The 17,148-nt window shown below is 42.2% G+C and overlaps 2 protein-coding genes across 2 annotated transcripts; one reads left to right on the top strand and one right to left on the bottom strand.

Moving 5' to 3' along the window:
* The first annotated feature begins 372 nt into the window (after positions 1 to 372).
* LOC120521952 (microtubule-associated proteins 1A/1B light chain 3A) lies at positions 373 to 11,577 on the top strand. Its single transcript, XM_039743215.1, has 4 exons — positions 373 to 490; positions 7,514 to 7,569; positions 8,828 to 8,934; positions 10,184 to 11,577. The coding sequence occupies exons 1-4, from the start codon at positions 451 to 453 to the stop codon at positions 10,344 to 10,346; spliced, it is 366 nt and encodes a 121-aa protein (XP_039599149.1). The 5' UTR covers positions 373 to 450; the 3' UTR covers positions 10,347 to 11,577.
* A 520-nt stretch (positions 11,578 to 12,097) lies between these two features.
* Positions 12,098 to 16,293, bottom strand: LOC120521954 (phosphatidylinositol glycan anchor biosynthesis class U protein-like; the record flags this gene model as incomplete). Its single annotated transcript, XM_039743216.1, has 4 exons — positions 12,098 to 13,293; positions 13,887 to 14,029; positions 15,755 to 15,879; positions 16,084 to 16,293. Coding segments are annotated over 4 exons (592 nt in total), but the record flags the coding sequence as incomplete, so codon positions are not given.
* Between the last annotated feature and the right edge of the window lie 855 nt (positions 16,294 to 17,148).

Here is a 17,148-nt window from a genome sequence, read left to right as displayed (position 1 = left end):
TCTGTATTAAGTCAATATTTTCAAATGGTTTCACTTTTACAGAATTTTATTTTAGCTTGCATTAAATAATTTTCAAATGATTTTATTTTTGTTTTCCTCATAACCCATTAAAATCCTTACTTTATTTTTTTAATTTATGTCTCTACTTTTATACAATATATTGGTCTGGGTGTGTAGGGGGCATGTATACATATATATATAGTGAGAGATTTTAAAAGTGTCCCGTATTTCTAATTTTCTTATCTGGCAAACCCTAAGCGTACACATAAATCTGTCGTGCATAATGCAACATTAAACCCAATTAGTCGACACCGTAAGTTAAAGTACCATCGTGCCATGTTTCTCGATATTTCACGCATGTGCCTTTAAGTGCGCCGAGGTGACGTCACGGCGTGACTCGGGCACAGTGGCAGCAGCAAGCGATATAGCAAGGGGTAGCTACGCGGAAACATGCCGTCTGACAGACCCTTTAAACAAAGGAGGAGTTTTGGTAAGCCTTTAACTGCTTCGCTTCTTTTTTTTTTGCCTTTTCTCGCCTTACTTGTCATCACAACACCGTGAAATTATGGGATTGTGGCAAGGATGCGGCCTCCCGGCTTGGAAGATAATGACGATCGTTAAGAAGCAAGTCAAGCCTGACCCATGTTTTGTCTTTTTTGTTTTGCGATAAGGGGATGAGGAATAAGATCTGCACTACACTGCGGGGCGATGCTTATGAGTGGACTTGATGTTCTTGTATATTCGAAACATCGTAAAAAAGTCGACCAGTGGTGTTTTGAACCTTTATGTGAACGCTCTCGATATTGTGCTTTGTCAAGTATGTTAAAACATGGATCGAATAAGTCGTTTAGACTAAAATGAGTGGCTGATCCTCGCTTTAAATTACCTGACGGGCACCCCGTGTTCACTGTAAACGGACACATATTCTCTTCCATTCGGTACCTTTTTTTTAAGGGGGGGTTAGTTGTGTGGTGTTGTCATTTTGCCTTTTCCCATCGTGATGTCATCGCGTTTTACCAGAACTGTATTTGAAGCATCACTGTTTTAACGGCCCTTGTATACGGAGGGTAAGGCTGGCGCGAGCATGCGTGCTGCACATCACGAAAACAAAGCCGATCGATCGGAGCAGACACCTCTTGTAGCCAATAGGAAAGGACGCGGCATGGCAGGTCCTATTTACTGGACATACTGCACCTTTTGAATGGCATTTTATAGGGGAATGAAACGAGTCAGCCAATGCTAAAAACAATCCACGTACTGTGACGCGTGCTTTTCTTTTAAAATCCAACACCCCTAGGAAAAAGTTTAAGATCATTATCGGATTTTATATTCTTGACATGCAGGAAATGCATACTGTGCATCTGACCTCTCCCTATGTATTGGACTGTAGCTACAGTTACCAGATCATAACAAGCACTGTATTCTGTCCCTTCACCTTTTTACCTGTATCCAGATAATATTTGTACAGCTTTGGGACAGGACATCTGCACTCTGGCAGTCTAGAGGCACCAAATGCAAGGCAGGACCCAAGAAGTCTGGACAGGATGTCGGTGTGGCTATACTGTTAACTCATGCTTGTACAAGCGAAACAGTGTGTCCAATGAAAAAATAAAAACACACACACTGACATGGAGAAAATGTGCAAAACTGCTGACCGTGAATTATTGAAGCTGGATTACATCAAGTGTATAACAATTGTGAGAATATCTAAAATGCTAAAGCTGGCTCAAAAATAAATCCTTTTGGATCTGTAAATATACGTCTTGCTCTGCAGATCTAGCAACCCTGGTGTAAATCCTAAAGGTGGCCATTGTTTGTAACAGGCTTGCAAGTTCTTCCCATTTGTATGTAGGGTTTGTGTTGCTGAGGTTAACTAGAAATTCCAAACTGATCCCAGTACACAAATAAGTAAAGAAGTGTAGAATGGCCTGATGTGTAGCGTGAGCAGTGACGATTGCTGAAAGTCTACACAGTTACCCACCAAGTGTTAAAAGTGTGTGCCCATAGCCACTAGGAGATGTAGTGATTGCTTGGCTTCATAGCCTCTGATTTACTGATGGGACAGCTAGAAAGACTAAGATCAGTAAGTCAAACTAATACAATGAGCAATAGTGCCTTGGGGGGTTAGTGTCAGAGGGTCTATTTTAATACGCTGTCGTCACTCGCTTGCATCTGTGATGGGGTTGGCATCTGGATGTACTTGTCTGAGAATTCTGGGCACGTGGATCCGAAGTCAACAGGAAGTTGAGCAACTGAGCCAGTCACAAGACTGGGGGATCGGGTTTCGAGGGCTTTGCTGGACAGAGCTGCACCTGCCTAGTGTTGACTGTGTTAACAGTTTTTTATTTTTTTCCCGGGTAAATGTCAATGAAATCAAATGCTCCACTTGGATAGCCACTAGCTGTGAAAAGGTTGGCATGGCAGTAATAGGCACTAATCGATAAGATCAGCTTCTTTAGATGCACACAGCCAGCACAGTGTTGTTCCAGCCATGTCCTTCATTCGTCTTATTTTGCTGATTGCTGAATACCTTCCTAACAAAGCAATATGAGCGAGCTTCCTAGTCACCAGTGATTGCAGGAGTGTATACTCTATGTGTTTATACGTGTGCGTAGTGTTTTAGATAGATAGAGACTTTATTAATCCCAAGGGGAAATTCACATACTCCAGCAGCAACATACTGATAAAAAACAATATTAAATTAAAAAGTGATAAAAATGCAGGTTTTGTAGCTCAAAATGCAACACAGAGTTAATAGAAAACATCCATCCATTATCCAACCCACTATATCCTAACTACAGGGTCACAGGGGATCTGCTGGAGCCAATCCGAGCCAACACAGGGCGCAAGGCAGGAAACAAACCCTGGGCAAGGTGCCAGCCCACCACAGGGCACACACACGCACACCAAGCACAGACTAGGGACAATTTAGGATCACCAAAGCACCTAACCTGCATGTCTTTGAAACATGCTGAGGTTTTTACAACAGGCCTCCTCTTTATTGCTCTCTCATGGCCACACTTGGCCTTACCGGCCAAAACAGAGATGCCAACCTGCAGACAAATGCTTGAACGGAGCGGCGTGTGGTAACTAAGGCTGGCACGTGGTATTGTGCTGCTGTGGGTAAAACACAAGAGTGTGTGGCTCCCTCGTAACACATAAACTCCACAGCAAATCCCCTATCTGGCAATACGTACGCCGAGTAATTATTAAACTGTCACTGGCACTTCCACTTTCCACACTCATCAGATAGGCTATACAAGATACATGGTGGCCAGCTGCAAAATGTCCAGCACCTGAATGTAGTTTAGCGCACACAGTCCTGCAGCAGTGCTAATCTCTCGGTAAAGTAATCTCCTCTCGCATCAACAGAGGGGACGTGGGGTTTACATTATGATATCTGTTTATTATATAAAAAGAGACGAGACAAGACTTTTTTCAAGGAGACTAGGGGGCTCCACCCCTGGGTTTGGTTTACCGGATAAACAATTTAAAGAGATTGTTATTTTCATGGGAATTATTACATATGCATTATTTTCATTCTTACTTTAAAACTTTTGTAAAAACAATATTTGTCCTTCATTTCTTGCCCCGGGCGTGGTTAAATCTCTTTCTCGCAGGACTTATAAAGCTCCTCGCAGATTGGGGGGGAGGGGGATTGAACGCACACTAATGAGATGCGATCGCTTCAGCTGGTGTCTTTCTGCTGCTGGCCAGCTGTGTGTTGTGCTTGTCACGCTTTTCGTCAATCACTTAAAAGCCTGCACAGCAGCTGTCCTCTTGCCACTTCGCGTCTCTGCTGCAAGTGTTCTGGAGGAGGAGGAGGAGGAGTGTGGGGGGAGGAGTGTGTTAGTGTGAGGGCTGAATGCACGCTGGCTTGCTGCGTGTTCTGCTTGTCGTTGTTTTAAGAGCTGGAAGCACCTGAAGTGTGTCTGCCAAATGCATTCCAACAACTACTAGGGTTAGGAATAGGGTTAGGGTTAGGCGTTAGGGTAGGGGATATTTGCCTTGCGGAAGCGCATTGGTACACTTTTTCCATGTTAGAAGTCAGTGAATTTGTTTTAAATTGTTTGTAAGTAGGGCATGACGTGCAAAGGTTGCCATCTCATAGGTTTTGCTTCCTAAGGTTGTAATGTCTTGTCTTGCGTGTCTCTCCGAGATGATCTGGTCTCGATCGCTTAGCTCAGGGGGGAGGCACACTAGGCTCCTGGTTTCTTGGTAGCAGAACCCTCCCTGTCCACTGCTGTTTTAATGCAGTGAAGTGAAGTTCCTAGTGGAATCCATTATTTAATGATGGCAGATTGTCTAATTGTATGCATTTTATGAATGACTCTTTGAATTGTTGGAGAGTCGATTCTTTTTACCGTCTTGTCTGTTTCTGTTTGCAGCCAGTTTTCTGGTCATTTTAACATGGTGCACTTGACAATGTGTCACTCAGCTGATCAGAACTGGTGCCAGTGTCATAGAGTTTGGGACTGGCACACTTCTCAGCCATTTGACGTGATTAGAGAGCCTGGTAGGATGACATGCAGTGCCATCTCATTCACAGAAGGGCCCATAATGGTTTACAGTGGTATATTTGGCTGCCTTTAGTCAAGTGCTGCTCTAGGCAGTTGTCTAGCTCATCTGTATGGATACACGGGCTCTGGCCGTAACTTTGATTGTTCCCAGACTGTCCTGCTCTCTCAGTCTCTCTTGTTACAGAGCACAGTCTATGGCAGTGAACTATTGTTTCCTCACAAGACACAGAGAACTCCCATTATCGCAATGGCTGCTTCTTTTGGCTCAGCTGTGCTCAATATCCCAAGAGCCCCATCCAGAATGCCAATTTGGCTTGTGATGGTTTGGACTGAGGTGGCACGGTGGCGCAGTAGGTAGCGCTGCTGCCTCGCAGTTAGGAGACCAGGGTTCGCTTCCCGGGTCCTCCCTGCGTGGAGTTTGTATGTTCTCCCCGTGTCTCCGTGGGTTTCCTCCGGGTACTCCGGTTTTCTCCCACAGTCCAAAGACACGCAGGTTAGGTGGCTTGGCGATTATAAATTGTCCTTAGTGTGTGTGTGTGTGTGTGCGCACCCTGTGGTAAGCTGGCGCCCTGCGAAGGGTTTGTTTCCTGCCTTGCACCCTGTGTTGGCTGGGATTGGCTCCAGCAGAGCCCCGTGACCCTGTAGTTAGGATATAGCAGGTTGGATGATGGATAAATTAGACTTTTCTGGTAGGATAACACTGGGTGGACTTACACAACTGGCTTGCGTTACTAAACAACCCTTTAGACCGTATCATGCCTTAAAGACCTTTCGTGGTGTGATTGGAATTTTACGGACATTTGAGTAAATGTCGGCTTCTTTGATAAATAAGGAGACCTCTGGAGTGCAGCTTATGTGTTTGTGACTGACACATCACTTATTTTGGAGCTTTGATTGTTACAGGTATCACAGGATTGGCATGCAACGTGTTGAGGTGATTTCTTCATAATTTAGATTAAGATGTTGGCGCCTGACAAGCACAACACCTTCACTCTTTTGCTTGGCTTAAACCCATGCTTTAAGGTTTTAGATTTCTCTCCATCTACCCATCCATTACTTAACCGGCCTAATGCAGCTTTCAGGTGGCAGAACCCTAGATTGGTGTCAATCCCATCATTTGGACCTTGTTGGTGGCACAGTGGTTGGTGTCTGAGAGGAGTTTGTGCTATCTCTCAGTATCAGCATACATTTATTTTTATTCCCAAGTACCACAATTTTCCTCCCACTTCTCAAAGATGTGTATGCCTAGTAAACTGCGAATTGGAGTGAGCTTGAATGGTCAACCGGAGCAGTCTGGTTTTACGCCTAAGAAGTCTACCATCAACCGCATCCTGGCACTGAGGGTTCTCATGGAGCGCAAATGCGAACATCGGCAGAGTTTCTTTGCAGCCTTTGTCGATTTTCATAAAGCGTTCGACTCAGTTGATCGAGCTGCCCCTGTGGGACATCCTGAGGGTTCGCGGGATCCCCTTGAGGTTGCTGGATGTCATAGCCGGCCTGTACTCTGGTACTGTGAGTGCTACGCAGAGTGGAGGCAGGACCTTTGTGTTTTTTCCAGTTCATTCTGGCGTTCGTCAGGGGTGTGCTCTGCTCCTACTCTGTTCAATGCTTGTATGGACTGGGTATTGGGCAAGGTCATGGGGTCCAGCGGCTGTGGGGTATCTGTTGGTGAAGAAAGATTCACGGATTTTGACTTTGCTGACGATGCTGTGATCTTTGCAGAGTCAATGGAGGCTCTGATCGTGGCACTCGAGAGACTGAGCGAGGAGTCCGAGTGTCTGGGCTTGCGAGTGTCCTGATAAAAACCAAGATCCATACCTTTAATGACCCCTTAGGCACAGTCATCAGCAGTGTGTCTGTTTGCGTAGAGAGTGTCGACCTTGTTGAGAGGTTTACTTATCTCAGCAGCAACATTAATATCTCTGGTGACTCTTCCTATGAAGTCAGTAGGGAGAGCATCTGGGGTCATGAGGTCGCTGGAAAGGGGTGTGTGGCGCTCCCGATATCTATGCAAAAGGACGAAGGTCCAAGTCTTTAGAGTCCTGGTGCTTCCTGTCTTGCTATATGGTTGCGAGATATGGATGCTATCCAGTGACCTGAGACGAAGACTGGACTCCTTTGGTACTGTGTCTCTTCGGTGAACCCTTGGATAACGTTGGTTTGACTTTGTGTCAAATGAGTGGTTGCTCATGGAGTCCCGAATGAGGCGCATTGTGAGGGAGCATCAGTTACGGCACTACGGCCATTTGGCGCAAGTCCCTGATGGTTATTTAGCTCACAGGATCCTCATTGGTGGGGACCCAAGTGGCTGGACCAGGCCAAGGGGTCGCTCACGTAACACCTGGTTGCAGCAGATAGAGGGTAATTTCTGGAGGGTGGGACTGGACCGCGTGTCTGCCTAGGGGGTTGCCAACTGGAATCCCGAGCTGTTTTGTTGTGTGGTGGGTGTGGCAACGCACTGTCCCAGTGCATGCTCCTCAACTTGACTTGACTTGATTGGTCCAGCACCCTATCCTGAGTTGGTTCCTGCCTTGTACACAGTGTGACCAAGATGGACTTTAGCCCCTTTGTCCATGAGCTGCATTAATAAGGTGGAATTGATTATACAGACTTATGGTTAGACAGTTAAGTTTGTCTACTTGCTAGTATGTATTTGGTTAAATGAAGGGGGTCCTCAGAAGCTCATTAACCAACATCGGACGTGTATAGAATTTGAACATTAAAATACTCCGTAAATGTGTGGACATCACTTCCTCAGCAGCATCTTCTTAATGTCAAATACTTTCCAAATTCTGAAAGGCATGATGGCATGCAGGCCATAATGGTATACAAATCCAGTTCTGACTGAGGGGTGAGATGTTTATGTTTGAACAAAGAAAAGATGTGGGGTTCTGCTATGGTTTTAAAATGTGTTACACTGACGAATCAATGCTCTTGATTTTATTTATTGATAGATTGACTAATTAAGTAATGAATTTTTGTTTTTTGGATAGCTGACCGCTGCAAAGAAGTTCAGCAAATCCGAGACCAGCATCCCAACAAAATACCAGTGAGTGTCCTTAACCTTTAACCAGATTCTTGGGATGTTATGTGTGCTCTGTGTCAAGTCTTGTACTGCTCAGTAGAACATCGAAGCCATCTGGTACTGTTATCACTAAAGCGACATTTCAGCACTCTTTTATTGAAAACTGATAATTTTATTTTTAACATACCGAGGACAGTAAATCCTCTTCAAAGATGAATGAACATTACCCTCACGCACGCACTGTCCCAGTGCCAAGGTTCCCATTATCAGGCTGAGGAGACATTTTTATTTTCTCCTTTGTCCTGTGTGTCTGCCTCTCGTCATCTTGTTACTGGCATTTCAGAAGGAGGTATGGAAGTACCTTGCTTATTAGTGCCATTGTCTTAACAGTCCAAGGGAGCTTTATTAATTCTTAGCTTGGCTGTGGATTAGCTCGAATTTGCACATTGTCCCAGCACCCTTTTGGGTTTACTCCAGGATAAAAAAGTGTCATCTCTTACAACCCACAGTTTAGTGCGTTAAGTTAATTGGGGCCTGCATGAGTGCACTGTGTCACAGACTGACACCGTCCCACCACGGTTACATGTAAAAGGTGACCACCCTAAAGGATCCTTTTAAGGTAATGCACATATAAATAGGAGGTTTATAGCAAGCTTGGAGTTGGGGTCCAGCTCTAAGTAGGGCTAGGCAGTTCTTGTTCAGTTAAATCATTTAATTTGAATGAATGATTCGAAATGTCAAAAAACAGGGCCTGTTAAAACCCATTGAGGCATTCCTTCTGTGAGTTTTGAACTATACACGAAATAAATAATTGTTATTATCCCTGTTCTCTTCTTGCCCTACACCTAAGGCTGGTAAGGTTGAATGGAACGTGCTGCAAAATTGGGGTTGTAAAAGAAATTGAATGGATGGCATTGCAGCGTAGCATTTCTCCCCTAAATGGGAGGTTCCAGTTTATGCTGCCAGTCCAGGCTTCATTTTTGTGCTGATAAAATGACTCTACTCTGAATAGGACCTCGGTCCTTGGGGGTCACGATAGGATAAATTGCTTACAAACTCACAAGGAAAGATCAGTGTTTGCTGCCTCAAATCTTGAGGCTCTTCTTGTAGAGAAGACTCCAAGCTGGCCATTTTTCTTGAAAATATGAAACACCCCAAAAATAAACTTAAACCCTCTTAACCATAAGAAAGCATGAATTAGTACGTCAGCACTCCGAGGGGCTTATCCACCCCTTGGTGCTCTTTGTTCCCTGACTCAGTTACCTGTGTGTTTGTTTACAAGGTCATCATTGAGCGGTACAAAGGAGAGAAGCAACTGCCTGTCCTGGACAAGTCCAAGTTCCTGGTCCCAGATCACGTGAACATGAGCGAGTTGGTCAAGATCATACGGTGAGTCTCTCACACTGGCCTGGGCAATGGCATATAAAGACTGTTTGGCAGGTCACACTGCCATTTACATTTCTTATTTTGTATGTGAAGACGCCGAGTGGTACATGCGAGAACGGCGTTCATGTTAACTACACGCACTGTAAGGTTGAAGCTTGTGGCGGCTCTGCAGGTTTCACAAGTGTATCAGTTCACTTCTCTGCCACTCCTGTACTTTTCTCTCCCAGCAACATTCAAATACCAATAGTTCAGACAAATTTAAAATGGGTAAAACAGTAATATTACCATCATCATATCAAAGTAGTCCAAGAGCATTGCAACAGTTATATCCTAATGCAATGGCAAGATCCAGAACTATCGGTCGGCCAGATTTCTTTATCACAATGACGTGCAATCCACAGTGGCCAAAAATCTGCAGCTTCTGGACATCAATGACACCGGCTACATCGGCTCTGGATATTCCCACTTTCGTAAATGGATTCTTTTATCAGAAAGTCTTATTTTTATTCAATGAACTCGAAACAGTGTTTGGGCAAAAAGGAGATCTCGATATGCCATTCGTATTAAACTGTTTGCAGTTTCCGGTGCGTTTAGCCTTTGCAATGACAATTAACAAATTTCCACAGGACCAAACCCAGGGGTTGGCGAGCAGGGGGCAGAACCCCCTAGTATATATAAATAAAACTAATTGTTCCACCAATTTTGAATTCAACTAATCTTGTGCTATTGCATAGTTCATCACACAATAACATTACGATATATCCTTCTTTCAACAGTAATTCGGCCGGTGGAAGACCGGACGGTGTTAATGGTTGTAGATATTCTTCGTGATTTTGTAAGTTGATGTTTTCATCTTCCGCACCATCTCCACCAACTGTTTCAGCACAGTCTATTGATACACATTTAACCAATTTGCCATGTAACCGATTGACAATTTTCACGTTAATTCGTGTGACTTCCATTGTTTCTCAGTGCCAGGACTGCATGTGTACTCATTTCTTCTGTTAATAAATGAAATTCTTCAATAAGATTTGGTCATAATACGTCTTTTATTGGGAACATAAAGTGAAAACATTAAAATTTATAAGAGCTGAGAGAGCAGGAACTGTGTCTGTCAAAACATTCACACCAATGGTTAAGGTTTCTGCATTGCCTCTGTACAGAGCTGCATGCAATTGTCCATTTTTATTTTAATATAGGTTACAGCAGTTTTGTTATTAATGACCCTGCTCTTCATCTTTGTCTTCCTCAGCCGCCGCCTACAGCTCAACCCGACGCAGGCCTTCTTTCTCCTGGTGAACCAGCACAGCATGGTGAGCGTTTCCAGTGCAATCTCAGAGATCTACGAGCAGGAGAAGGATGAGGATGGCTTTCTCTATATGGTCTATGCCTCTCAGGAGACATTTGGCCGTTAAGGACCGAAGCCCTGTCACCAGTTGTGGCCTGGCGATTTGGCAAAGAGAGCAGCAGCCACAAGTGGTAACTGAGGATTCTAGTTAAACGCAGAGCACATCTATCAGGTGTCACCATGCACACTTCACCCAAGCTCGTGTGTGATGGTGAGCTCTTTTAAAGCAACAAAAAACAATGCACAAGCTGCCTTCTCACCATAACCATGCACTTTCTGAATCTGATTGGTTGTTGTAAACCTTTAAAACTCGTTGCCAAAATATTTCAAGGCCTTAAATCATGACACTGCCTTGCTATAGCCTAGTATTTAATAGAAATAAAGGTGTAGCAGCGGGGCATTTTCAACAGTTTCAGTACTGCTGCTGCCCCAAATAGAGCAAAAACAAAATGTGGTCCACGCCACGGGCCTTCCCCTGGTTCTGAGTGTTTAGAAAGGGCTCTGGGGGTCGAGATTCAGAACTGGAAGGTCTGCTCAGGCTCAAGTGAAATGTCCCTGTTGCAAGCCTCAACTTTGAGTTAGTGCTTTAGCCTGCTTGAAGCTAACCTGATACCTGAAAATAACTTTTCATTTTTTTGACTCAAATGATTGTGCTCCCAAGATGCTCTGCTTTCAACCTGGATCCTAAAAAGGACAAATATCTCATGCCTTTTCTTACACTACAAATTTAGAAGAGAAAAAAAACAAAACTGTGCCAGGGCTGAGCAGTGTATGAGTGCAGTTTGTAAGAAGCCCAGGGTAGAAGATGATGTTAATTAAAACATTTAGCAGATTAATCTGCATAAGTGGCCATGCTGAACGAATACCATGATCTAAGCACCAAATGATATCCAAATATAGTGGCAAATTTGGTGCTTTGTAACAAGCATGAGAAAATTTCTTAGGGGCAGCATCATCAATTTGGTCATCAACTCTATGTGTAGTAATAAATAAGCTTGTTTGCACTTTATTATATAGACAAATGATATTTACTTCCTAGGAGATCAAATTCACTTTAATTATGTAAATATTAATTTGGGGGGGGTTCAAAAGAGCTGGTTCCTCCTGTACGGGGAATGCATTCTTTCTCTTACAGTGTGTGTTGTTTTAGGTCTGTCTGAGTGAGTGGTTTGCCTGGTTCACTGTGCCCTTTATTATCCTTGATGGCATGATTTTCTTCATTTTAAAAATAAGACCTGTCAGCTGTTATAATGTATGTCAGATAACTTCAATGGTAGATAAATATGTATATACATACACACAACATGGTGTTTAGTCTTTTGTGTGGGCCTGATCTTTTACTTTCTCCACATTGCCGGACACAGTGGCTCAGTCTGAAATGCCAGTGTTCTAAAGTGGCAGGTGTGTCACTGTTCGTAATCTTCTCACCTCATAAGCCCACTCATCAGCCCCTCGGTTACCCAGCATGAAGTAATCCAAACAATTCACTTACCCAACTCGTACTGCAGAGCAGCAAATAATATAATCTTCTGGAAAGTCAGCCTGCCTGCCAATCTGCTGGTGCCACTGTTACATTGAATGCCGCCTTCCATGTTGAGCTTTGCTTCAGTTGCTATTAAAGATTTCGATGGCTTGGCAAGCTGAAATAATGCAAGAAGAAACACACAGAGTACTGGCCGTGAAATCCAGGTACTGTACAGATAGCAATGGCCGACCACAGAATAAACCCCAGTGACAGCAAACATGAAGCTTGCATCATCATGGACTGTTCTTTCAAACATGGTTTCACTGCAGGTTGAGTATACAATTAATACAATAAAGGGTTCTCAAAATTTATTTGTAAAAGTTCCATAGTGTTAATTTACAAACTCTGAAAGAAAAGGCAAGTTTGAATATATATATATATAAATAACATTCTTGTAGAATTTAGGCTGTGATACTGCAATGTCCTTGGACAGACAAAGCTAAGACGACTGGCAGTTAGTGCACAGTAATAATTGGTAACCATTTTCTTATAAGACTAGAATGAATACAGAGGCCTGTCGAATTCAGATCGCAGCCATGTGTCTCTTGTCTACAGAGGGCCACATAATGACCACCAGTGTGTGAATGATGGGCTGATGTGTGTCAGGAATGACACGCAAGGTTTTCTCTTGCTAGCCACATCTGTGCAATTCCTGGTGTTCTGCAGGTTGTGACCCTTGCTTTTGTGCAAATATTAGGTGTGCATACCCATTTAAATACTAATTTAATGCTTACCATATACTGTATGTATAGCTGACCCATTAAGGGAAAATGGACACTAATCATTCAGATCAGACATTTCACAGCATGAAAAAAGTCGCAGAGAGAGATCCCTACTGGAATTCTATTGATTATTATTACTCCGTACTTTCAATATTTTTTTGCTCTCAATATTGATTACAGAACGGACCATATAGAATTTGATGATTCATCTCTTACATAATGGCTCTGTAAAATGTAAGCACTGTTAATTCTACAAGCTATACAAGGTTTACAGAAATACGCTTCATGAGACTTTGGTATTTTAATTGCCAGTTGTTGTAAGTTGTTTTGTTGTGCCACCTGCTGGTACAAATGATGCATCACCTCCAGCCTTGTTTATTGATTAGTCTTTCTCCAATGCCTTATCCTTGGAAGGGTCCTGGCCAAGCAAAATGCAACTTTTTTTCCCCCCCAGAAGGTCATGGAAGCAGAATCGGAGATGGATGCACAGTTGAAGGTGGTCTCCTCAAGAAATCACCAGAGGGTCTTTGCTTCAGTGGCAAAAAAAAAAAAAAATTGCTGAAGTAATACTTCAAGAGTCATGCAAAATAATCACTGATAAAAATGTTTAATTTTCAAGTTAGTGAGTACAATTGACAGTTAAAAAAAAGTCCTTATTTTAAAATCAGTGTCTCTTCTGTGCCATCCTTTTTCTTGAGGTATAGTCCATGAATGAGATGATGTTCACGTCGCAGGTAAGCATAAAAATAATCAGAGACTAGCAAAATCTGTAAGCAGAAGAGAAAGATAATATGAGAGAAGCAGGTGGGAGTATGGAGCAGCTAAACAAGTGGAGGAGAAGGCCACTGGCTTAAGGACTTTCAGCACAGGAAAGACACTATTTATATAAAATACTTGTACTTTGAAGGTGGATAATGTATCTGTGTCTGTCTGGTTACTATGTCTCCATTATATGCGGTGTGGTATGGGAGTTGTGAAAGCAGTGCTAGTGTTTGTGATGCACCGTCTGCTGAAAAATGCAATGCATTTTAGTACAACACACATAACAAAATACATTCCAATAGATTGTGCAATGCAAATGTTAACACTAAATAGAGGCAACAGAGAGTAACCACCAGACGGATAGAAGTTGGCTTAGATGGGTAGAACAGCTAGTTGATAATTATATTGTAATAGTTAAACACTATGTGGCTACTGGAGTAGAAGCACTAATGCAAGCCTTTGTGATTAGACATCAACAGATGAGTTATGCAATAGTGAAGGTCCCTCAAAGCCTCCTTTACCATCCGTCACACTTCTGTGATAATACACAATCTCTGGAGGCACGGCACCCGTTCTTAAACAAGCAATTTCTACATACCTGCCCAACATTGAAGGCCAGTGTTATAGCGTAATAAAAATTGGAGTTGGCGCTTCCAGCGTAGATCCACAGATGCCAGAGGACTGGAAATAACACTGAACAGGCAATCAGCACGATGGACACTAGGAAGATGTTACGCAAGACTGCAAAAGAGTTAAGTGACAATGAGTCCCTTTTTCTGTCAGAATGGATGTTCATCCTATGCTTCTAGGTCAAAAACATACGAGTGAGCCACTTGCTCCTGAACCACAAAAATCGGGGGCCAAATACAGTGCTCTTCATTTTCACTTCTTAGTACCCTCCTCAACCTTCTGCAGGTCTTATGAAGGGAGAATTGAAGACCTTGAGCAACTGATGCATATGTAATCTATTGACCCTGTAATAAAAAGCAGACTCTGAAAAACTTAAGACGTGATCAGCTTGCCTATTTGTTTGCTACTTGGAATTCTGTATTACTTTACTGAAATTACATGCACATCATTACGTAAAGTTCACATTTGCAGTCTGACATGATGTTGAATTCTGTTAGTGTAAACACCTTAACAAGTGTGAGAATGGAATTTTAATTTAGCATAAATTTGACTCTGACAATTTTTAAGTATTGCAAGAAGACATTTACTTGAAAGATTTAATATGGGGGGTGGTTTACTCATGCTGAAGCTACATTCCATAAGTCTTGTTATGATTTTGTTAATCCTATTTATATGTATGAAGAGTGCCAGAACTCTGAAACAAGTTAAATAGCATACAACATTCTGGTATGTCAGTTAAATTCTTGCTTTGTGCTCAGTGCTGTTGCAACAGGCTTTAAACCCCCATAATCTCAAATTAGATTAACAGGTTTGAGAATTTATGTATTTTTGTACCTGGCCCTTTTCCTGCTTCAAACACAACTTGAAAGAAATATGATGATCGGAGTATTGGCTCAAAACAAAACGTAATTGAGAATATGAAGGGATCTGACAGATTCAGTTAACAGTCCACTACTCCAGAAAATCACTTGAAAAAGATACCATATTTATGGGTTAAAAAAAAAAAAAATTCTGAAGGCCTGGTGGTCTGCTTGTATTTGGAGTCTCACTGTTATCCAACCCATATCATGGCTGGATACTACACAGTACACATACATAATGTTTTGGCACTGACTCTTTTGCAATGGTGACTGTGTGCAACTTTTCTTTAACTGTGTGACAATGACTTCTGAAGCAGGCAGAACAGGGATAAGGGGCAAGGCAAAAGTAATTTAGATGTTGGAGGCATTTCAAAGATGGAGAAAAGGGAGATGTTCAGATAATAAAGATAGATCTATGGCTGCTATGAAGATGTCAAAACCTGCTGCATGGCTTTTTTGAAACACTGCAAAACATAAAAAGTGTAAAGGAGAGGGTCTCTGAAAAGGAAAAGCTGCCCAGCTACTCCTGAAGAATCTTCAGATCTGGAATGGCAAGTATAGTCTTGAAAACCTTTCAGTCAGTCCCTGTACATGGATGCACTGTGTCACAAAATCATTGAGAGCATTTTTCCCCTAATTTAGCGGCCCTGTTCAGTGTTTTTTCCTTCTTTACACCAAGTGCTTCTGGTATACACTCTGGCCTTGTGATCCTGAAATGGATTAAGTAGGTGTGAAAATGTTAGGTTAACACTCCGAGTGTAATTCCAGCAGATTTCCCTGTGAAATGGATACTTCAAGGATTGCATTTTCATCTGTTTAGTGTAAGTGCTTTGCTGTACTATTCACTAGGGAATTTTGTCTGTATGAAAATCTGACGGGATAAATGTCTTTTGCTCACAATGGATCATTGTCCCAGTTCAACTCAACACATAGTACCCTCACGAAGATCAGTTACAATAAATTAAGCTTCACTTACATCTGTAGAGGTGGTGCCACAAAGGGAGGAAAGCCATGTAGAGGGATATGTCACCTACTGTCGGATAAGACTTAAAGATGGAAATGACTGCTATCTGCATGAACATTAGAAAGATGGGATGCTCTCTAAAAAGAAAAGAAAAAAAAAATGTAATCCTGAACATACAAAATATCCTTAAAATGTGTTACTCCCAATTTGCCTATAACTGCTTGTACCTGTCTCAAGACACCTTTGACTCTTTTCTGATTTTAAATTTAAACAGGTTAAAAAAAAAAAATCACATTATTCAACATTGTGAATAAAAAAAGTCGACAAAGGCAAAAACTCACTTCAGCTTGACAGACAGAGGGATGGTGTAGAAGACAACGTTAATCTGAAATACGCAGATGAAAAAGGGTCTGAAATGTTCAAACATCTCAGCAAAGAAATACCAAAAAAGACCAATATTGGGTGTCAGGTCTGGGACTGAGAGGCTGCAGGGATGGAGAAGAGAAAGACAAAAACATGAATCGTTAGCACTGATCCTGCCACGAGGTATTCTTCAGAACTAAGATAAAAAGCACACAATAATTATTCTCTTTTCTTTCTTTTATTAAAAGCAAAACAGGAAGTCGATTTGATTTTCTTTCCAGTACATCTGAATCAGTTACACAACTACTATTTTTCTCCACTAGAGATCTGCTCATATTTCTCTGTGGAGGATGCACAGTGTATTAGTTGTTTTTTGCTGCAATAGCTACCAGTAACAGAACAATACAGGCATTTAATACATGTACTTTTTCAGTTTCTGTTGACCATCTGCTGGCTGCAGTAAAAATCTGCTAAGTAATGGGTAAAAGAGAGTGGACCTTGAGAGAAAAATGGTGCACAAGTCTTGTACCTGCATATCACTGCCTTATGAATGATGCTAAAGCCCTCTGATGCCAGCGGACAGTTCAATTCTAGCTTTAACCCCTTAACATGCACACGTACCGGTCCCGGTACGATTTGACGACGTCACAATCATGTCACAGCCATGTGTGCATGCCCCTCTGTCATGCACCTCGACATACTACACATCAAATGAAAATTCAGAGTCTCGTCTTTCCGATGATATAAACCATTTTGACACACAACAACCACAGCACTGACACTAAATCCTTTTTTACAGAGAGGTAAATAAATAAAAATGTAACTTTTAAGAGTTGACTTTTCCTACCTTTGAAGGCTCTCTGCAAGTCAAACATCAATATTTCCGAGCAATATTGATCTCATTCTGTCCGTAAGGCTCCAAGGAATATAATCCAGTAAAACGATTAGGTCCAAAACACACGATAGATCCTCAAAGGAACAAAAACTCCAGAAAACGTTTCTTAACTTGAGACTAGCTCCGACATTTTTTTCATTTCTATTGG

This window comes from Polypterus senegalus, unplaced genomic scaffold, assembly GCF_016835505.1.
Source record: "Polypterus senegalus isolate Bchr_013 unplaced genomic scaffold, ASM1683550v1 scaffold_2829, whole genome shotgun sequence".
In the NCBI taxonomy this organism is placed as follows: Eukaryota; Metazoa; Chordata; class Cladistia; order Polypteriformes; family Polypteridae; genus Polypterus; species Polypterus senegalus.
Note: the sequence above shows the minus strand (reverse complement) of the source record. Positions and strands in the feature narration are given on the sequence as shown.